Source organism: Myotis lucifugus, unplaced genomic scaffold (genome assembly GCF_000147115.1).
Source record: "Myotis lucifugus unplaced genomic scaffold, Myoluc2.0 scaffold_312, whole genome shotgun sequence".
NCBI classification, from domain to species: Eukaryota; Metazoa; Chordata; class Mammalia; order Chiroptera; family Vespertilionidae; genus Myotis; species Myotis lucifugus.
In genome coordinates, this window is record NW_005871360.1 from 624,895 (window position 1) to 649,104 (window position 24,210).

General features: G+C 38.9%; 1 protein-coding gene across 3 annotated transcripts in view; it reads left to right on the forward strand.

Annotated features, from left to right (window-relative positions):
* Positions 1-24,210, forward strand: part of DARS (aspartyl-tRNA synthetase) — a 69,088-nt gene that overhangs the window by 23,400 nt on the left and 21,478 nt on the right. For all 3 annotated transcript variants that reach the window (XM_023764023.1, XM_006100434.3, XM_023764024.1), the window contains one exon: positions 23,292-23,394. In XM_023764023.1, the coding sequence (XP_023619791.1) occupies positions 23,292-23,394 (103 nt within the window). The remainder of the gene's footprint in view (positions 1-23,291; positions 23,395-24,210) is intronic.

A 24,210-nucleotide genomic window follows, 5' to 3' on the forward strand; every position in this document is an offset into this window, starting at 1 on the left:
TTCTGCTGTTCAGTCTATTTGCATATTGCCCTTTTATTATATAGGACTAGAGGCCCGGTGCACAAAAATTTGTGCACTCGGGGGGAAGGGGGGGACCCTCAGCCCAGCCTGTGCCCTCTCGCAGTCTGGGACCCCTCGGGAGATAACGACCTGCTGGCTTAGGCCTGCTCCTGGGTGGCAGAGGGCAGGCGCAATCCCTAGGTGCAGCCCCTGGTCGGGCTCAGAGCAGGGCTGATTGGGGAGTTGGGGCGCCGCCCCCTGTCATGCACAGAGCAGGGCTGATCGGGAGGTTGCGATGCCACCCTCAGTCACGCTCAGGGTAGGGCTGATTGGGGGGTTGGTGCACCGCCCCCTATCACACTCAAGGCAGGGTTGATGGGGAGGTTGTGGCGCCACTCCCTGTGACGCACAGAGCAGGGCCAATCGGGGTTGGGGCGCTGCCCCCTGTCACGCACAGAGCAGTGCCGATCAGGGGGTTGAGGAGCTCCCCCCTGTCACGCACAGAGTAGGGCCGATAGGTGATCCCAGTGCTGGGAGGCATATTACTCTTTTACTATATAGGATAGAGGCCTGGGGGCTGGCTGGTTTGCCCTGAAGGGTGTCCTGGATCAGGGTGGGGGTCCCCACTGGGGTGCCTGGCCAGTCTGGGTGAGGGGCTGAGGGCTGCTTTCAGGCTGGCAGTTGACTGAAGCTCCCAACCGCTCCTTTTTTTCTTTTTTTCTTTTTTTATTCTGGGCCAGCTTTAGCTTTGGCTCTAGCTCTGAGGCTTCCGCTGCTGGAAGCAGGTATGTGGTTTGTTTGCGTTCTATAATCAAAACAATGTATAACTCCAGCTCTGAGATCCTGGCCGGCTGAAAGCTGGTTTCTGGGGTTTTGTTTAGCTTCTATATTTGTTACAATGTTTCTTAGAGTTGCAGCTCAGAGGTCGGCAAGTCAGGCGGGGAACGTTGGAGTCTGCAGTCACTGGAGCAAGCAAGCCTCATGTTCGCTTCCAGCTGCCTGGCTGCCGGCTGTCCTCTTGGCTGACAGTTAATTTGCATAAGGATATGCTGATTAGCCAATGGGAAGGGTAGCGGTCGTACGCTAATTACCATGTTTCTCTTTTATTAGTGTAGACTAGAGGCCTGGTGCACAAGATTCATGTACTCGGGCAGGGGGGCACTCAGCAGCCTGCGAGCCCCACAATTGATCGCCCCACAGAGGGAGGCCCTGCCCACCCACCACAGTGCTGCCAGCCGGATAGCCTGGGCCTCCCTCTTTGCGACTATCGATCATGGGGATCCGTGATCGATCGCCCCGCAGAGGGTGGCCCCACCCACCCGGCCAGGGCTGTGCAGTCAATCACTGCGCAGAGGGAGGCCCCACCTACTCGCCGCAACACTGCCAGTGGGTAGCCTGGGCCTCCCTCACGGAGGCCTGCCCCCAATTGATTCCCCTGCTGGCCGGTGGCTTGGTCCTCTCTCTGTGGGGTGATAGATCGCCGAGACCCCTCTTTGATCACCCCGCTAGCCAGTGGCCTGGACCTCCCTCTGCAGGACGATCAATCATGGGGTTCCGCAGAGGGAGGCCCCACCTACCTGCCGCAGTGCCGCTGGCCGGGTAGCCTAGGTCTCTCTCTTTGGGACAATCGACCAATCACATCGCACCAGTTTTGGCTGACCTGGCGCCAGTGCGTGTCATAGTGTGGTCTTTCAGACAGTCGTCCAGATGGTTGTTTTGCTGTTAAGTCAATTTGCATATTACACTTTTATTATTACAGCTTGGTTCTGAAAACTAATATATGAAGATGACAATTTTATTTAGAATATATTTTTCCATTAAACTTCATTGTAACCTCAGGATTATGTTCCTGAAGGAAAGATTCTAGTCTAAAAATCTTGTTAAAATCCCACTTACCCTTGATATTTACTAAGAGGCATTTACTAATAAGAGGATAGTCACTTCATTTGATGTCTTTAGAAGTAAACACATCAAAATAGTCCACAAATAGTTATTTTTTTACTAGAGGCCTAGTGCATGAAATTCGTGCACGGGGGGGGGGGGGGTTGTTCCCCTCAGCCCAGCCTGCACCCCCTCTAATCTGGGACATCCCTCTCACAATCCTGGACCGCTGGCTCCTAATCGCTCATCTGCCTGCCTGCCTGATCACCCCTAAATGCCCCCTGCCCCCCAGCCCACCTGATTGCCCCTCACTGCCTCTGTGTGCCGGCCTGATCACCCTAACTGGCCCCCCTGCCGGCCTGGTCACCCCTAACTGCCCCCTCCCTGCTGGCATGGTCACCCCTAACTAACTGCCCCCCCCCCCCGGCCCGGTTGCCCCACGCAGCCTGCTTGTTCAGTCGTTTGGTCGTCCCTCACTAACCCCCCTGCTGGCCTGGTCGTAGGCAGCCATCTTGTGAGGGCATGAGGGTTAATTTGCATATTACCTCTTTATTATATAGGACAATTTTGGATCTTCTCAGAGACTCCTGGGACTCGATTAACAGCAATTGACCATGTCAGATAATCAACCAAAGCTGTAGCTGGAAGAGCTATTTGTATATGGTCTCTCAAACAGAAATTAGTTCACTGATGCCCTCATAATATATTAATTAAAGAAAGGCTTTCATCTAAATGGGAGAGTGTAAGAAGGATCTTCTAGGCAAGAAAAGAATTCAGCTAACTCAGCCATACTACAAAATCCTTAACTGTGGCTCATATGGACTTTCTGTTTTGAAGCATGAAGGATAATCCAACATTCAGATACAGCACCAGAATGATAGTAATACTATAATTATTAACTCATATTTTAAAAAACATTTGAGAGTAAAATCTTTATTTGTGAGTTTTCTTCTAAGTGAGTCTTCTAAGTTATTTGGTTTTAATTCTTTTCTCTCTTTAGTGTTATTCTTTATAATTTCTGCCACGTTAGTTGGGTTTGAACAAAATAGTCCAATAATTTATTAAACTAATATTTAGTGATACATACAAACTCTTTCTGCTCCCTCCTAAGTCTATACTTGCTAGAAGCTTTTTATTTAAGTCCTATTTTTATCTAACATCTTAATGGCTTTCTATTTCCAACCATGTCCAATATTAATTCTGCCTGCTGGTTCCCTCAGTACAGTGTTATTTGTCACTTCTTCCCAAGATACACTCTGTGTATCTGCAGTGGCCTCTATTCTTAAAAGCTTTGGCTTTATTCATTAAATCCTCACTCTTTGTCACTTAGTTTAAGCCCATGTCTTTCATGATCCTCATTGATGGGTTTCTCTTTGCATTTCTTTGGGGTCCACAGATATGTTTCCTAGGAGGCTGAAAGTTTTCTAGATTTTTAAAAATTTCAGTGTACATTTTTATTATTATCTTAAAGTTATATAAGGGTATTATTTTACGTTTTAAAGCCTAAGTTATAACAAAATAACTGTAAATTTAGTGCTTCCATTTAGCGTTTTCTGTCAGATTTACAATTTTGTTCATGCCAGCTGAAGCCAAATGATATCCATGTTCTGTACAAATGAAGATTCCACTGTATTTGAACAGTAGTACATGCTGAATGAGTTGGGTTACGAGGTGATACTTCATAGTTAAGAGGCATTCTGAAGTTTTAAAAGCCTGTGCCATTCAAACAGATTTATTGAATCCTACATTTATCTGTATAAGGGCAGCAGAATCACTAATAGCATAGTAGTTTCCATGCAAGGAAAAATGTTTCTATTTCCAGTTCTAATAGTTATCAGATTGGATACCCATTTGATTAAAACTTCAATTGACAATGCAACGTTATTAACTTTCACATGAACATGATAGTTTTATAAAATTATCGACTAATACTTTATTTAAGTTGTCATTCTTGGATTGCTCTTTACAGAATTTTGGTTGATTATAAGGCCTAATTATCCTGAACCAACCTCAGAGTTAATGTCTTATGTAATTGTGAACAGGCATTCTTCACATTACTGGAATTAAAAATGCAAAAACATTAAATATAGAACTGGATCTGTAATTACAGCTTTATACAGTAAACCCAAAAGTCAGCAATTTAGTTTTCGCAAGCTTTAAATTAATACTGTTTATTTGAATTTTGTGTCTTTATACTTGTTTTTATTTTGTTTAAATTTTTACTTTGATTTAAAGTTAAGAACTATAAGTGTAGGCATTTATACTAGTTTTATATTTGTAGATATTTAAATAATACAGTAAAACTTGTTTAAGTGCTCACTAAGGATTCCTGATATTTTTGTTCCACTAAAAAGAGCCCATGCAGTAGTTTGGGAACCACTGGTCTGTGCTATATTGAGTAGTGTTTAATTCTTACCAAGCTTATTTTGAACTTAAAATTCTTGACATTTTTGGTGAAGAAAAATGAGTTCACAAAATAAGTCATTATGGAACTACTAGTATGATTTAAATCTTTAATTTTTATAAAGCACCAAAGGCCAGCTGGGTGAAATAGAGGGCCAGAGAGCCCAGATGCTTGGTCCCCACCAACTAGCCATGTGATTTCATAAATTGTTTACTGTATTTAGTCTTACTTCATTTTTAGAGCTATGACCCTTCTTTAAAAATCTTTATTTCTACCTGCCTGAGAAATATAAAAGTATGAGATTCGGTATGGTATTAATTCACTATAATTGCAAGAAGTTACTTGACATGTAAAACAAGCCTATGCCTGCCTTAGAATTCGAATATAGATTTTTATTATGTAAGAGTAGTTTAATATTTAAAAAAATAATTTATGCTTTTTGGGTTCTGTTTTTTACTAGCAAAAATACATGGTTTCTCATGTTCGGGCATTTTGAATTCTTTCCTCAATGATTTGTACAATTTAATTTACATCATTGTGCTATATTGAGTAGTATTTTACTAAAAAAATAATTTACAGCCCTGGTCGGTCTGGCTCAGTGGATAGAGCATCGGCCTGCGGACTCAAGGGTCCCAGGTTTGATTCTGGTCGGGGGCATGTGCCTTGGTTGCGGGCAAGTCCCCAGTGGGGGGTGTGCGGGAGGCGGCTGGTCGTGTTTCTCTCTCATCGATGTTTCTAACTCTCTATCCCTCTCCCTTCCTCTCTGTGGAGAATCAATAAAATATATTTTTTAAAAAATTTACATTATTTTGTTGGTGCATTACTCGAAAAACTAGTGTGTGGCAACTTTATAGCCTGTTCTCTTTTCTATCTAATCTTATATTATAGCTTTTCCAAGATTGAAAAATTACTAATTTGAATGTGGGTAGTTATGTAGATCTGTGGACATATTTCTCATTGAGTATAGTAAAATTCAACTAATTATTTCTGACAACTAGAAGGCTAGCAAATTTGTTGCCAGTTTTGCTGAAAACCTTTAATATTCAAGTGTCTATAAGTGTTAAAATTTTAACAGTTTTATTGACTGTTCAGAATATTCTAATATTTACATATTAGAATATGTAAATAGGCAGAAAGAAACGCTTAATATAGTATATTTTTCACCATTATTGATACTGGGGTTGGGGGAGATAAGGAAGTAGATACAAACAACAGAATAGTGGTTACTGGGAGGAACTGGCTTGAGGGGAGGACAAAGAGGATAAAGGGAGTCAAATACATGGTGATGGAGGGAGACTAGGCTTCAGGTGGTGGGCACACAATGGAGTATACAGATGTCATATTACAAAGATATACACCTAAAATTTACATAATATTAACCAATGTCACCCCAGTAAATTTAATTTTTAAAGAGCATGCTATAAAAACAGTGGTGGGAAAAGTAGTTAGAAACTAGAGAGTTTTATGTTTATAAAGTTATTTTTTCTTTAATAATTTCAATATAAAAATATATCTATAATTATAAACATGAAATCTAAAATTCATTAGACAACTTTAATAATTGCATCTATGTTTGCTTACTCTTTTGCCTTTTCTTCTCATCAGCACTGCCACAGTTCATTTTACACATTCTTATTACTCTATATGTGAGAAAAAACAAAGTCACTCAACAAAGCAACTATGTGGTATATGCAACTGATGTGGAAAATAAGACCACAGACTCAGTTGTTAAAATTAGAATTTATCCTTTACTAAGATTCTGGTCACAGGAAAGAAGGATTTGCCTAGATAACTGATGGTGTTCCTTAACACATCAGGCTCTTTGTTAAACATTTGTACCAACTAAAACCCTCTCCTAAATTGCTCTCTTGTCAGCAAGAGAGGAGATCTTGGGACATTCAGGTCTGGGTGTCCTTTTGGGTTAACTTTTTGTAAACTGGTGCGAATATTCAGTTAGTTCTGCTGTAATATAACAGATGCATTTCTAAAAATCACTGCTATGCAAAATTATGCAATAAGAAATTCGAGATTTATATGGGAAACTAGATGCCCGGTGCACAAAATTCATGCACTTGGGGGGGGGGTCCCTCAGCCCGGCCTGCGCCCTCTTGCAGCCAAGGAGCCCTCGGGGGTTGTCCAACTGCCGGCTTAGGTCCGCTCCCCTTAAACTGGCAGTTGGACATCCTTAGCACTGCCTCAGGACAGCTGTGCTTGCCAGCCATGAGCCCGGCTCAGGGCTTCTGGCTGAGCGGCGGTCCCCTTGTGGGAGCACACTGACCACCAGAGGGCAGCTCCTGCGTTGAGCATCTGCCCTCCCCCGCCCCCAGTGGTCAGTGCGTGTCATAGCGACCAGTCATTCCGCCATTCAGTCGATTTGCATAATAGCCTTTTATGATATAGGATGGGTTAATAGCACAACCAAAAACTTTAGTAGTGAAATCATTTTATAATAAACTTAATATATAAAAAAAACAGGTAGAATAGTTTTCCACATGTTAAATGACTGAGAAATTCAACAATAAATATCTCACTTTATCTTTAAAAATACATGTTGTGTTCTTTGGAAGTAGGTGTCAAAAGAATTGCAGCTTGTAAATTGTGGTAGAAGGAAAGCTGTCCAAAGGAAAGTTGTACCACCAGGTGGATGGATGTAGGTTATAACACAGATAGAAATTTGGGGGGTGTGTGTGTTTCATGTGTTCCTACAGGGCTTAGTTCACCAAAGAATAGTTTTCTATATTGACCTAGTGCAGCGGTTCTCAACCTATGGGTCGCGACCCCTTTGGGGTCAAACGACCCTTTCACAGGGGTCGCCTAAGACCATCGGAAAACACATATTGAATATATAATTACACATTATTTTTATGATTAATCACTATGTTTTAATTATGTTCAATTTGTAACAATGAAAATACATCCTGCATATCAGATATTTACATTACGATTCATAACAGTAGCAACATTACAGTTATGAAGTAGGAACGAAAATAATTTTATGGTTGGGGGTCACCACAACATGAGGAACTGTATTAAAGGGTCGCGGCATTAGGAAGGTTGAGAACCACTGACCTAGTGGTTCACACTGATGAAATCTGGCATAGGCAAACACAAAATTCTCATTATTCTCAGATTGATACCTAATACGTCAGCTGTGTTAGAAATAATTCACATCAAAATAATGTTTATAGCAAAACTGACTATGCTCTTAAAAGAGACAATTATATATGCCAGTGAGTAGGTAAAAATATGTCTTATCTGCTGACTGCTTATGTGTGGGGTAAGGAAAAGAACATGAAAATTGACTTCAAAGTTTTTAGTTTGAGAAACTATGCCGAAATGACACCATTAATCTGGAGTAAATTCCCAGAGGAGCTAGGACTAAACCCTAGATACTCTGGAGCTGGGATGAGCTTACCTTTCTTTAGAACACTTGGCCAGGTAAAGAGTGGATACTAAACAGGAGTGAGGCTCTGATAGCAACGAAGAAAGGGAGAGTGCTTATGTAGTATGTTGAGTGAATGAAGAGAAGAACCAGCCTTTTGAGTTCGTGAAAAGCCCAAACACTAAAATGGGTCGTTTTACTGAAAATCATTTTGTTTTTCTGGCTGATAGTATTCTGCTCCCCTCATTCTAAATGTTTTCAAGTGTTTGTGGAACACTATGGCCTTAAAATTCCTTCCATTTCCTCCACTATCTTCACCATTACTTTAACAACTCACTCCTGTGGCCACACCTTGGTTTTTGCTCCCCAGAACTTTATTTTAAAAGCAATCTCCCCATTTTCTCCTAGTGTTTTCTGTCCCCTTTTGACTTCACGCAACCTCAGTTCCATTCGTAGCACTTTCACTGCATCCTTAATCACTGTTCCCTCTTTGTTTCTCTTGCCCTGCGAATACCCTCCACACTCCCCTGCCCCGAAGACTCCTGACCCAATAATCCTAACACCAAGGTTAAATAGTAATTGTGTATTTGTGGCACAGCAATTGATTTTTATTCCTCAGCTGGCTCAACAGAATATATTGTACCTTAGCATGAAAATAGAAGTTTATAGGCCACCTATTTTCATTGTTTCTCTGACCTCTTCCTGATCTATTTCTCTTTATCCCTTAGTTTCCTAAGTATAATTAGAATTAGAAAAATTTGGAAAACACTGTGAATTCCATCACTTAATATATTAGCACTTATGATTAAAAATAGCATATGAACGACATCATCTAAATTTTGGTGGATTCTGTTATTTATTTAAATAAAGCAAAAAATTCTTACTTGTAGATATTTTTAGCTTCAGAAATTTGAGGATCAATGAAGAATGAGGTAATTCAAATGAATATTTAGTAACATTTACTTTGAGAAGCTAGCAGCTTAGTGAGCCAACTAACCAGTCTGCTAGAATCTTTGGTTTGGAAAATAGCATAGGGTAGAAATATGTTCATGAAAAAAAGGCCGTTTTAATATAATGAAATGTGTATACTAGGACAGTGTCTAAGGACTGTTTATATATTCTCAAGGTGTTTCCATTTTGAATAGTGCTATCCAAAGAGACTGTACATTTAAAATATTGTGAACTTCCTACACAACAAAGTGGGGAAAATAAAGGTATTTATATGTTAATTCTATGAGGCCCTACATTTAACTCTATTCCCTCTGGCCATATACCAGGTGGAATAAAGCAAGGATTCTGCTCTTAAAAATATCAAATCAGATAGTTCCAGCTGGGGCTTTCTAATCATTTAAAAGGCAAAATATGAGGTCACTTTTAATATCTTAAAGTAGATAACTTCCTTAGCATTTACTTTAGGTATTAAAATCTGAGATTTTTATCTTTGCCTTATTGACTAGATTATACTGCTAGCAGTTTCTGGCTGTTGATTATTTGCCTTAAGAACATTTAGAGCCTAATGTGGGGTCAGTTGTTTTTCCCAAAATTACCTTTCCTAGGAATATCCAATTCATCAATGTACTAATCTGAAAACTTGAGTTACCAATTGAATATAAGTGCCACATGACTCTTCAACACATTATTATAATCAATTTGTTGGAAAGATCAATTTTCTTACGGTTGAATGCATATAAAAATGAAGCAATCAAATGAGTTACATAGGAAGGTTGTCAGATTTCATTCCCTAGAGATCTTTAAGAACAGATCCTTAATTGTGTATTTAAAATGATATGAGCAATACTCATATCCGACAAAATAGACTTTAAAAGCATCATGCTAAGCGAAATAACCCAGTCGGAGAAAGATAAATATCATATGATCTCACTCATTTGTGGAATATAATGAACAACATAAACTGATGGACAAAAATAGAGCCAGAGTGAAAAAAATATATACTAGAATATAATAGAAGTAATCTTGTTATTTGGATTTTTAATATTACAACTTTTGTGATATACTATGTTAGTACAGTTTTGGTAATATTATACTTAAAATCCTTTTATTCTTGAAATATTAAAGTTTATTGCATGTATTATTAGTATACGTAAGATCATTTTTCTTGAATAATTGGTGTTTATTGCATGTAACATATTTAAAATTGTTTTTCTTGAGATATTAATGTTTATTGCATGTAACATTACTATACTTAAAATAGTTTTTCTTGAAGGTTTATTGCATGTAACATTATTATATTTAAAGTCGTTTTTCTTGAAATAAAAAAAAAATGGGGGAAAAAAGGACCACAGTTCATTTGAAAAAGCAGTTGTTGAACCACGGTTTTTTAATCCACTCATCTGCTGATGGGCACTTAGGCTGTTTCCAAATCTTAGCTATGGTGAATTGTGCTGCTATGAATATAGGGATGCATATATCATTTCTGATTGGTGTTTCTAGCTTCTTGGGATATATTCCTAGAAGTGGGATCATTGGGTCAAATGGGAGTTCCATTTTTAGTTTTTTGAGGAAACTCCATACTGTTCTCCACAGTGGCTGTACCAGTTTGCATTCCCACCAGCAGTGCAAAAGGGTTCCTTTTTCTTCACATCCTCTCCAACACTTGTCTGTTGATTTGTTAATGATAGCCATTCTGACAGGTGTGAGATGATACTGCATTGTCATTTTGATTTGCATCTCTCATATAATTAGTGACTTTGAACATGTTTTCATATGTCTTTTGGCCTTCTGTATGTCCTCTTTTGAAAAGTGTCTATTTAGGTCCTTTGCCCATTTTTTGATTGGATTGTTTATCTTCCTTTTGTTAAGTTGTATGAGTTCCCTGTAAATGCTGGAGATTAAACCTTTATCGGTGATAACATTAGCAAATATGTTCTCCCATGCAGTGGGCTTTCTTTTTGTTTTGTTGATGGTTTCCTTTGCTGTGCAAACGCTTTTTATTTTGATGTAGTCCCATTTGTTTATTTTCTCTTTAGTTTCCATTGCCCTAGGAGCAGTATCAGTGAAGAAATTCCTTCGGCATATGTCTGCGATTTCGCTGCCTGTGGATTTCTCTAGTATTTTTATGGTTTCCGTCTTATGTTTAAGTCCTTTATCCATTTTGAGTTTATTTTTGTGTATGGTGTAAGTTGGTGGTCTAGTTTCATTTTTTTGCATGTATCTGTCCAAGTTTCCCAACACCATTTATTGAAGAGACTGTCTTGACTGCATTGTATGCTCTTGCCTCCTTTGTCGAATATTAATTGGGCATAGTGGTTTGGGTCCATTTCTGGGTTCTATTCCATTGATCTATATGTCTGTTCTTATGCCAGTACCAAGCTGTTTTAAGAACAGTGGCTTTGTAATACAGCTTGATATCTGGTATTGAGATCCCACCTACTTTGTTCTTCTTTCTCAGGATTGCTGCAACTATTCGAGGTCTTTTTTTATTCCAGATGAATTTTTGGATCTGTGAAATATGCCATTGGTATTTTAATGGGGATTGCATTGAATCTGTAGATTGCTTTGGATAGTATGGACATTTTGATGATGTTGATTCTACCAATCCATGAACACGGTATAAAGAAGGAGTTCTTACCATTTGCAACTGGATAGAACTGGAGAGTATTATGCTAAGTGAAATAAGCCAGTCAGAGAAAGATAAATACCACATGATCTCACTCATTTGTGGAATATAGTGAACAACATAGGCTGATGAACAGGGATAGATCCAGAGACAGAGAAGCAGCGATAAGACTGTCAAACCTCAGAGGGAAAGTAGGAGAAGGTGGGGGTAAGGGGGAGAGATCAACCAAAGGACTTATATGCATGCATATAAGCCCAACCAATGGACACAGACAACAGGGGGGTGAGGGCATGAGTGGTGGTGGGGGTGGTTTATGGGGAGAATGAGGTCACATATGTAATACCTTAATCAATAAAGAAATTAAAGATTAAAAGAAAAAGCAGTTGTTAAAGTTAAAAATTATATTTTGCTAGTTGTGATTATTTAACATGTCTCGCTCCCAACATAGAAATTTTTGGATTCTGGAAAAAGAAAAGAAAAAAAGACTTTTTCAGACTGTTATTTATATACATATATTTTTTTAAGTTTTCTTCGTATTAGTCATTGTGGTTAAGTGATTTATTGGTAGCTGATGAGTCACAAGTATCTTTCCCATTCTCCAATGAGTCACCTAGCTACCTGCAAGTTTGTTTACTTTTAGATCTTTTACAAAAGAAATATTTTACATAGTTGGTAAGCTAAAATTCAGTTTGCTGCATTAACTTTTAAAATTGTAAAATATCAAAATCCTCAGAAGTCTCGTTGATTTAGAAAACTTATTTAGTACCTGCTCTGGTAAAGGCACCATATTAGGCTTGTACACAATGATACATATAATACTTAAGAAACTTAATTTGGTAAGAGAGTAAATATAGGTAAACAGCTGCATACAGAGACATGTTACGGGTGCTGTGGTAGAAGTATATGTATAGATCACCTATAGTTGAGGCCCACAGGGAGTTGGGTATGTGGGTACCCCTTGAGCATCATGTGGACAATTTGGTAAACATAGGCCGCTAAGTCATTATACTGTTGTGGGTTGCAATTCTGAGCTTAAGTGGTTTATAAAGAGGCAGTTATCTATTGTAGGAGAAGCAGAACTTCTGTATTTGGCCCTGTCCAGTTCAGTATTTGTATTGAAAATTTCAATAAAGATATACTTTAAAAGTAGGTCTAAAATCTGGTGTCAAAATTCCAGAGAGTTTATGGGATTAATTCTTCTAAGTTAACTATAACTTTAAATATAACTTCATGTTGTTTTATACAAAGATTCTGATGAATTTCTATTGAAGCTGGCAGCAATAGCGGGACATCAAGATGCATCAGCATTATTGGAGAAGGTAGCACGATTCTTGAGCATTTTGAAAATTATTCATGAAGGGCCTGTTTTTTCCAGTTTCTTTCTTATAAACTATAATGGAGTCTGGCAGCTTGTGAGCTTCTAAGATTGAGAATGTATTATTTCAGAGTGAGCTGATGATACATTCTGTAGTATTTAAAATTGGGTGCTAATTTTTAAATCTAACAATTCTCTAGTCATCTGTATGTGATTTTACTAGCTGTGTGATCTTAGGCTAATTAGTTGACCTTTTAGTCTGTTTCTTCAACTGTAAAATTGTGACAGTACCTACTTTGTAGACTTTCGTGAAGTTTAAGCGAGATTGTATATGTGTAAACTACTTCACATAGGAACTGGAACATAAAAGGAAATTGATGTGGGAATAGTGATAGTTAAGGTATTTACATATATTAAGATAAGTTTCATTTGCACTATAAATAAAAAAATAAAACTATGCTTCAACATTAAAAAATACAGAGAAAATGAACAAAACTTCTGTAGAAGGATGACAGAAAATTTATGAAGCATTCCATATTTTTTGCAAATGAGAAAAAATGTGGAGGTGTATAGACCAAATAGTAAAACAGTGATTATAGGAAGAGGGGTTGGCTATATAATGGGGGACTTAAATTTTTAAATTTACATTTGTTTAACAGTAGAGGCCCGGTGGATGAAATTTTGCATGGGTAGAGGAGACATTGCCTGGCTGGCAATCAGGGCCGATTGGGGACTTCTGGCTGCCGGCCGGGGCCTTCCTTCCCCAGCTGCCTGCCAGGGCCTTCCTTCGCTCAGTGCCACCCCCTGGTGGTCAGCACACATCATAGCGAGCAAGCGAATTCCTGGTCGAACTCCCGAGGGGACACTTTGCATATTAGCCTTTTATATAGAGAGATTGGAATTTTTAGTAATAAGAGAGTATAATCTCCTGTAATATCAGCAATGTTCAGAGATAACTACTCAGCCCAATAGTTGATATATTATCTATAGCTACGTTAACCCTATATGTAAAGCTTAATATCTTCTATCTGTATTAGTCCTATGGTTGATATATTAACTGTTCTCTTCTTGAAACATGTTACTTCCTTGTATTTCTAATGCGGTTCTCTTCTGATATATTTTTTTAATGTCTCCTCTACTCTCCCACCCAGATTCCTATCATGGTCTTTAGTGTTTCTAAAGGATAGTAAATAATAAGTATAAATGAGATTGATCCCCCCAAAAAACTAATACGTGTGACAAAACCAAGAGGTAATACCAGATGTCATTTTCGGATTGTTTTAGGCAGTTCTGATTTTGAAATGTGTTTATAGACCAACCTCTTTCCCTGAGCAGTCACTTTGAAGAGGACAATATTCACTTGAACAGATAAATTCTGCTGTGTTTGATAAAAAATCAGCCTAATGTTTTATAGTAAAGTTTTGTATATTGGTTTTTAAAAAAATTTTTATAGTGCATAATGTACACTGTTGGTTGGTAATGTGTGTATGATAAACTGCAAATAAACATTTAGAGACCCTTATTATGATCAGATAATAGCTTTGAACTTAAGGGTGTGGTTTTTTTTTTAATTTTATAACTTTTTTGAGCTTAAGATTGTATTAGTCAGCTGTTGCAGAAGAAAACTGCTGTGTAACAAACCACTTCAAAATTCAGTATTATGACAATACTACTGAAAGTGATCTACAGATTCTGTGCAATCCCTGTCACAATCCCAATGGCATTTCTTTCTTTCTTTTTTTTTTTTTTTGGCAGAAATAGAAAAATCCATCCTAAAATTTATATGGAATCTCAAGGGACTCTGACTAGCCAAAAAATTTTTGAAAAATAACAAACTTGGAAGACTCACAGTTTTTGATTTCAAAACTTACGACAGCCCAGCTGGTGTGATTTAGTGGTTGAGTATCAACCCAGGAAACAAGAGGCTTGATTCCCAGTCAGGGCACATGCCTAGGTTGTGCGCTCAATCCCCATTGGGGGCATGCAGGAGGCAGCTGATTGATTATGTTTCCTCTCTCACTGATGTTTCTCTCTCTCTCTCCCCCTAAAAATCAATAATAAGAACATTTTTTTAAAATGTACTACCAAGCTACAGTAATCAAAACAGTGTAGTACCAGCATAAGGACAGGCATATAGACCAATGAAATAAAATAGAGAGCCCAGAAATAAACCCTGACATATGTGGTCAATTGATTTTTGTCAAGGGTGTCAAGACCATTCAGTGGATAAAGAACAATCTTTTCAAGAAGTTGTGCAAGGAAAACTGGATATCCACATGCAAAAGACCTTATCTTATACCATATATAAACTTGACTCAAAATAGATCAATGACCTAAATATATAAAAGTTAAAACTATAAGATTCTTTAGAAGAAAACATGCACCAAAAGCTTCATGACATTGGATTTAGCAGTGATTTTATGTATATAAAACTTTGTATCAAAGGGCACCATCAAGAGAGTGAAAAGATAACCCACAGGATGGAGAAAATATTTGCAAATCATATGTCCAATAAAAGATTAATATCCAGAATACATCTAGAATTACAACTCACAACAGCAACAAAAACCCTATTTCAAAATGGGCAAGGACTTGAATAGACATTTCTCCAAAGATATACAAATAGCCACTAAGCACATGAAAAGATGCTCAATATCACTAGTCATTAGGGAAATGCAAATCAAAACCACAATAAGACATCACTTTATACCCATTAGAATGACCATTATCCAAAAAAAACCAGCACAGAAAATAGCATGACCCATGTGGCTCATTTGGTTGGAGCATCACCCCATGTTCCATTCCAGTCAGGGCACATACTCAGGTTTCAGGTACGATCCTCAGTTGAGGCACATACAGGAGGCAACCAGTAGATGTTCCTCACATCAATGTTTCTTTCCCTCTCACCTCCTCTCTCTAAAATCAATAATGAATCAATGAATGAGTGAATGAATGGAAAATAATGATGGTGAGGATGTGGAGAAACCTGTGTGCATTGCCAGTGGGATTGTAAAAGGGTACAGCTGCTTTGGAAAACAATATGACGGTTCTTCAAAATTAAACATAGAATTTTTATATGATCCAGCAATTCCACTTCTAGGTAGATACCCAAAAGAATTTAAAGCGGGGACTCAAGCCGATCATTGTATGTTATTGTTCTAGCATTATTCACAATGAACAAAAGGTGGAAACAACCTATCATTAGATGAATGAATAAACATACTGTGGCATGTACATATAATGGAATATTATTCAACCTTAAAAAGGAATGAAATTCTGACATATGCTATAATATGGATGAACCTTAAAAACATTATGCTAAATGAAATAAGTCAGACACAAAAGGACAAATATGATTCTACGTCTTTGAGGGGCCTAGAATAGTAAAATTCATAGACACAGATAATAGAATAGAGATTACCAAGAGCTGGGGTAGGGAGTAGTTGGAGGGAAAGGGGAGTTAATTGTTTAATGAGTACAGGGTATCTATTTGGGATACTGAAGAAGTTCTGAAAATAAATAATGGTGATGATTGCACAACATTGGGACTGCCACTGAATATGTACACTTAACAGTGCACCCCATTGTTCATAGCACAATTGACAATAGCTAATACTTGGAAACAGCCTAAGTGCCCATCAGCAGATGAGTGGATTAAAAAAAACTGTGGTACATCTACACAGTGCTGTAAAAAAGAAGGAACTCTTACCATTTGCAATAGCATGGTGGACTTGGGGAGCATTATGCTAAGTGAAATAAGCTAGTCAGAGAAAGATAAATATCACATGATCTCACTCATTTGTGTAATATAACAAACAACATAAACTGATGAACAAAAATAGATCCAGAGACATAGAAGCATTGGACAAACCATCCAACCTCAGAGGGAAGGCAAGGAAGGGGGGAAAGAGATCAACCAAAGGACTTGTATGCATGCATATAAGTATAACCAGTGGACACAGACAGCAGGGGGGTGAGGGCATGTGCTGAGGGTGGGAGTGGCTGGGGAGAAGTCAATGGAAGGAAAAGGAGACATATGTAATACTTTGAACAATAAAGAATTTAAATTTTAAAAAATTATTTTCAAACTATCTTCCCAATTAGAATGAAGACAGGACAGGTACCGTGATTGTATAATTCAATACTACATACCTTGTACCTGTAAATAGTATCAGTTAAGCTCTAGCTGGTTTGGCTCAGTGGATAGAGTGTCAGCCTGCCGACTGAAGGGTCAAGGACACATGCCCGGATTGTGGGCTTGATCCCCAGTAGGGGGTGTGCAGGAGGCAGCGGTCAGTGATTCTCATCATTAATTTTTCTAGCTCTCCCTCTTCCTTCCTCTCTGAAATCAATAAAAATATATATATATATTTTTAAATAGTACCAGTTAAAATTTTTGTAATGTCAAAATGAATAAAGCCTATGGAGTATTATAGAAATGTGAATCTCTTATCTATACATATAAAAGCCTAGGATGCAAATTGTCCCCTTGGGAGTTCGACCGGGAGTTCGCTCGCTCGCTATGATGTGCTCTGACCACCAGGGGACAGCACGGAATGAAGAAGGCCCCGGCCGGCAGCTGGAAGGCCCTGATCACTGGCCAGGCCTAGGGACCCTTCCCGTGCATGAATTTTGTCCACCGGGCCTCTAGTATAAAAATAAAACAATATGGATTATCTAAGAAAAAAGAAGGAAATAGAAAGAGGAAGTGGTGTGTTGAATTATTTCTTAAGTATTATTGGGATATGGATTTTTAAAATTAATTTATGTACTTAATTATGTTAATGTCATATATTTCATGAATGCTTAATAAATAGAATTATAGAATTTTAAGAAAAATCCCAGCTGCATATAACAATAAACTTTGATTTTTTAAATATCCTATATAATAAAGAGGTAATATGCAAACAGACCATCATGCCCTCACACAAGATGGCCGCCCCCATGTGGTCACAAGGTGGCCTCCACAAGATGGCCAGCAGGGGAGGACAGTTGTGGGCGATCAGGCCAGCTGGGGAGGGCAGTTAGGGGTGACCAGGCCGGCAGGGGAGGGCAGTCGGGGGGCAGTCGGGCCAGCAGGGGAGCAGTTAGGCGTCAATAAGGCTGGCAGGGGAGTGGTTAGGGGGTGATCAGGATGGCAGGCAGAGGCAGTTAGGGGCAATCAGGCAGGCAGGCAAGCAAGCGGTTGGGGGCCAGCAGTCCCGGATTGTGAGAGGGATGTCCGACTGCCGGTTTAGGCCTGATCCCAGACCAGGGATTTAACCATGACCTTCTGGTTCACAGGTTGATGCTCAACCACTGAACCATGCTGGCTGGGCAAACTTTGATTTCTTGCTTCTACATCTGAGGGTCAGTTAGAGTTTGGCTCATCTAGGCTTGTTCTGAAGTTGTGATTTGGGTCCTGGTGTTTCTCAGATTCTTTGGACCATCAATTTACCTGAGCATCATCCTCTCAAGAGAAATGCAGGGATGCTAAATGGCAAGTTCAACTGCATAAGTACATTTCAAGCCTTTGCTGGCATCACATCCACTGACATCTCATTGATAAAGCAAGTAATATGGCCAACCCCGAATTCTAAGGGAAGAGAAGTAACCTTCTGTCTACCTTGAAGCCATGGCTAGGTGTGGATGATTACTGCTACCACATGGGAATAAAGAGTTGGGCCAAATAATTTAGTGTATCACAGAGATATGCTAAGAACTCTAATTTTTTTCCCCAGAAACATTAATAAGACATTACTCTTTATTTTAGGCTATGAAGCTTACCTCCTTCAATTATTGAAACTAGTTTGATCATTTTAACAGAATCTTTGAAGTCTATTTTACACATTCTTCCTTTTTCTTAATGACAGAGGGCCATCACTGTGAACATCTCTTACTGTGCTAGGTAAAGATGTGGTTCTTACAATATAAACTGATGAACAAAAACAGATCCAGAGACAGAGAAGCATCAATCAGACCGTCAAATCTCAGAGGGAAGATAGGGGAGGATGGGGGTAAGGGGGAGAGATCAACCAAAGGACTTATATGCAAGCATATAGGCCTAACCAATGGACACAGACAACAGGGGGGTGAGGGCATGAGTGGGAGGGATGGGGGGTAATGTGGGGATAAGGACACATATGTAATAACTTAATCAATAAAAAAAAAGATGTGGTTCTTTGCTACTTTCCAGTTTTTTGTTTTGTTCTGTTTTTTAATATATATTCATCAGTCAACTGTTATTTAATACAACAGTTGTACCTATTTCTAACAGTTCCACCAGACTTTTTTAGTTTCCTACTTTTATTTATTGTAGACATGCAAAAGCTTTTAATGAAGATTGAGAGAACTATAGATAAGGAAAGTGTCCCTGGAGTTATTAGTGAGGCCCTAAGTAATAAATGTATGGCACTTGTGTTGGAAAGATGGGATTTTATTCCTTCAGATAACCAAGTACTGTTTGTTTTTCTCCCAAGTTGCATGTTTTATGATTGTTTGAGTTACTCATATATCATTTGTTTAAAAAAAAAAACTTGAGCCCGGCTGGCTTCGCTTAGTGTTTGAACGTCATCCACCTCTGAACCAGGAGGTCACAGTTGGATTTGCTGTCAAGGCACATGTCCGGGTTGTGGACTCTATCCCCAGTAGTGGGTGTGCAGGAGGCAGCCGATCAATGATTCTCTCTCATCATTGATGTTTTTATCTCTCCCTCCTTCTCCCTTCCTCTCTGAAGTCAATAAAAATATTTTTTTAAAAACTTGATAGCCAACTCTAAATATTTTTATGAAGTACTTTATGTAAAGAATGGTGCTTTTTATAATTTTATTTTCTAAAGACAGTAGAAGTTAACTATTAAATTGACGGTTGACAGTTTCTAATGGATGACATGAAGTCTGTTGTGCCTATCGAGGCATTTTTAATATCAAGGCTATACTAATTAATCTTGTTTGTAGAGTGATTAATTATATGTAGGCTCAAAAGGGTAGTTGGGAAATGAAAGCAGTATAAAACACAATGCAGTGGTAGTGTGTTTTGGGAGGCGGTGGCAATAATAAAAATAGCTGACTTAGCTCTTGAAAAAAGATGTGTTTTATTTGCTTCATCCATTTCTCCTACAATAAAATAGTTCCCAGGAGTTCCTCTGCTTTCCACTATGGATTTTCTTCCTTCTAAGGCTTTTAGTTGCCCGTTAGACATAACCTCTTTCAAAATATAGATATAGTGGCATTAGTTTTGAAATGTAAAACTGAAACCTTAACAGGGTCTCTTTATGGTAACAGTCAAACTATATAGTATATACACATAAAGTATTAAGCCATTTTAACATTCAATATTAGTTAAAATTATTAGAATTTTTGTACAAAATGGAATTTTATCTAATACTGGCAGTAGCTTATTCAGGTATTCCTATCCCTCTTGTGTTGACTCTATATATACTATAACTTTTTTATTAGTTCTAACTAGCAAGTTCTAGTCTGACCCTTTTTCACAAATTTGACTTTTTTTAAGGTTCTTTCCTTCTAAATTCATTTATGTCTATAAATAAATAGGGATAAATAGAAGGATATGGAGGTAGATATATAGATATGGATGTAGATGTAGATATAGAGATATTACAGCTAAATTATCCAAGGTTTAAAAATCATGGAATGATTTTACTAGTATCTAAATAGGCTACTAGTATTCTTTTAACAACATGTAGCTTGTAGATATAGTAAGGGGAAATACTGAGATTGGAAGGGCAAAAAAAATTATAGGCATCCCCTATATCTGGTTAATCCTACCTTTTTAATTGATTCAATAGACCAATTGTGATTAAGAAGTTTAACTCTGGCCCTAGTTTAAGAAATAGGTCAGGTTTTCAGAAGTTCTTTTGGAGTTATTTAGTATTGGAAACAATATTTAAATGCTGGTTGTTTTCTAATCTAACTGATCAAGTATTTTAGCACATAATACTACTGAATTAAATGAAGTAACTGAAGGTAGGCTCAGTTCCAAGTTTCAGGTCCTGGATAAAAGGAATCATCTGGTACTTCTGAAGGAGAAAGAAGATAAAATTTTGTTTTATTTAATTGAAACTTTAGTTAGCCTTAGGCAAGGTATCTTTACCATATTCCAGTTTCTTTCTGGAAAGATACTAGTTGAGAGTAGATGTGTTTATTGAGTTGGTGCCGGGGTTCTTGTCCCAGCATCAAGAAGGGTTCAGGATTCTGGAAAAGGCTGCGCGTAGATGACATAAGAATCCAGAGACTAATAAAGAGTCCGGAGACGAGATATAATTTTGAAAGTCATTGGGGGTCAGAGGACCTTCAGCTAAAGGAACTGAAGGCTCCCTCCTTGTCTTGGACCCTTGCTTTTATTAACAATTTGTCCTAAGGCAAGGTGGAGATAATACACTTAAGCATTGTCAGTTAGGGGAATAGCCTACGGCTGTTCAGGTGTTTGGTCAGTAGGAGGCAATAACATGTAGATTAAGATGCCCTTTAACTGTCTGGCAGCCACAATCAGTTTCCTGTTCAGGTTTGGGGAAATGCCTTTAGCCACTTAGAATTATGACATGCTGGAATTGGTCTAGGCAAGTTGGCTTGAAGAAGGCTGTCTGGAAGGGAGTCAGAGAGGGAGAGATAGGAGAACCAAGATGGCCAGGGAAATAGTGGAATGGAGCAGGTGGAGGTCTGGTTGGGACAAGTCAGGTTACTCTACGAGGCAACACACTCATCAGTGAGGAAGAGAAACACCTTCCTTATGGAAAGGTCTAAGGTGAGCAGCAGAATTCTCACGAGGCCTGAATTATATACTCCAGTATCCGGTTTGCTCATGCAAACAAACAGGGCACCTGGTAGGCAGTAGTCACATTGACCAAAGGCTCAGTGACGTTAGACTGCCAGTACAGTGGGGCCTTGACTTACGAGTTTAATTCGTTCCGAGACCGAGCTCGTTAAGGAGTTCATTAACTCAAATTACTCTGTCAACTCAATGCAAAAAATCTGCAGAGAGACAGCTGGTATCTCAAAAAACTCATTAGTCGGGACACTCTTAAGTCAAGGCCCCACTGTATTAGAAAGCCTTTTTAAGAATAAACTGAAGCCTCTTGTGCCTTTGGGTCACAGAGGAGCCTTATCTTAGTTCACCAACTGTCTCTTTTGCCATAATAAATTGTGAGTTTCTTCAATACACAGGTTTAGTCAGTGTAGGGTGGTAGCCCTCATTCAGAAGACTTATGTGTGTACTATTGATTTTTTTTTTAAGGTAGTTGGTAACAGACACTATGAAATTTTAAGCAGTGTAGCAAAGTGAAGTGAAAAAAAATGTTTTTCTTCACCATTTTCCATCTATTCTCATTCTGATCCTTTTTCCAACCCTGAGCAAGTGTTCATTGAAATGGATTGTGGTGTTCTCTTTTGTAAAATAAGCATTGTTGGATTTCTGGAATCTTGTCCAATAGCACCATAACTACCAAGGAAGGACTCAATACTTCATCAGAATACATAGAATCTTTACTATGAGAATTACATCTTTTGTTTATATTCTCTATGATTCTGGATAGGGAATTGAACCATGAGAGGTTAATACAAAAGTTAACTAGGGTTTATGACATAGCAGATAAACAGGGAGTCTAGAGCAGATTTTCCTGCAAAATTCAAGTTTGCTGTGGAATTAAACTGCCCAGAAGATGCATTTATTTTACTCTTAATGTATATTTAGCTTCATATAAACATTCTTTTTTAAAATATATATATTTTAGCCGAAACCGGTTTGGCTCAGTGGATAGAGCGTCGGCCTGCGGACTGAAAGGTCCCAGGTTCGATTCCGGTCAAGGGCATGTACCTGGGTTGCGGGCACATCCCCAGTGGGAGATGTGCAGGAGGCAGCTGGTCGATGTTTCTCTCTCATCGATGTTTCTAACTCTCTATCTCTCTCCCTTCCTCTCTGTAAAAAATCAATAAAATATATTTTAAAAAAATAAATAAAAAATAAAATAAAATATATATATTTTATTGATTTCAGAGAGAAAAGGGGTGGGGGGGGGGGAGAGATAGAAAAACATAAACGATGAGAGAGAATCATTGATTGGCTGCCTCCTGCATGCCCCTTACTGGGGATCAAGCCCGAAACCCAGGCATGTGCCCTGACAGCAAGTCGAACTGTGACCTCCTGGTTTAGAGGTCGACGCTCAACCATTAAGTCATGCTGGCTGGGTGACATTCTTAAATGGGATTACACAATCCAATAATTGTCTGCCATAAATTCAGTAAATGACAGTATATGTTCTATGGGCAATGAGGATTTAATTTCAGCACCCCAATGTCTTTTTATTATCTTGAAATGTTTCCAGTTGGCCTTCTTCTGTTATTTAGTTCCATTACATCCCAGTAATTGCATTTATTGAAGCCAGTGTTTTTTGTTATAGGAAATGCTGATCTTAGTAAATTTCAAATATAGTCAGGGAAATGTTCTTTAATAAATAATTGAAAGACTTTTCCCTATTACTTGTGATTCAGTGCTGGTCCTTTTATAACCAGAGTATTTTATAAATGGTAATTAAATGATGGCATCTAGAAATCTTCTCTTCAAGGAATCTCACAAGGTGTGCTGCATAATAGTGTATTGTTAAATAGTCTGGGTTTATCTCAAGTGGTTTACTCTATTAAAGAAGTGTCTAATATATTCAGCTTTACTGTTGAAACACCAAATGAGTTCTGACACTCTGACGAGATGATTAAAGTTGGAAATTTTTTTCTTTTAACAGCATCAACAAAGAGAGCATCGTAGATGTAGAAGGTGTTGTGAGAAAAGTGAATCAGAAAATTGGAAGCTGTACGCAGCAAGATGTAGAGCTACATGTTCAAAAGGTAACTTTTTTTAAAATATAAAATTGTGGCCCTAGCCAGTTTGGCTCTGTGGAGAGAGTATCAGTCTTCGGACTGTAGGGTCCTGAGTTCAATTCTGGTCAAGGGCACATACCTGGGTTGTGGGCTCAATCGGGGGGGGGGGGGTGCAGAAGGCAGCCAATCAATGATTCGCTCTTATCATTGATGTTTCTAACTCTCCCTCTCCCTTCCTCTCTGAAATAAAAATATATTTTTAAATATATCTATCTATAATAATAAAAGTGTAATATGCAAATCGACCAAACGACCCAATAGCAGAACAACTGTCCAGATGACCACACTATGACACACACTGGCGCCAGCCAGCCAAGGCAGGGACCTGGCCATCACCCCATGATCGCCCCAAAGAGGGAGGCCCAGGCCACCGACCAATGGGCTGCGACAGGTGGGCGGGGCCTCCATCTGCGGGGCGCGATCGATCGCATGATCACCCTGCAAAGGGCAGTCAGCAGGGCGATCAATTGGGGGGGCTCCAAGATCGCCCCAAAGAGGTAGGTCCAGGCTACCCGGCCAGTGGCACAGCGGCAGGTAGTCTGGGCTTCCCTCTGCAGGGGGCGATCCATCGCAGAACCCCGGCCGGGTGGGCGGGCCTACCTCTTTGGGGTGATCAATCGCGGGGCTCCTGGACTGTGAGAGGGCACAGGCCAGGCTGAGGGACCCCCCCCCAAATGCACAAATTTCGTGCACCAGGCCTCTAATATATATGTGTGTGTGTGTGTATGTATGTATGTGTATGTATGTATATATACACACACACACACACACAGATATATATAT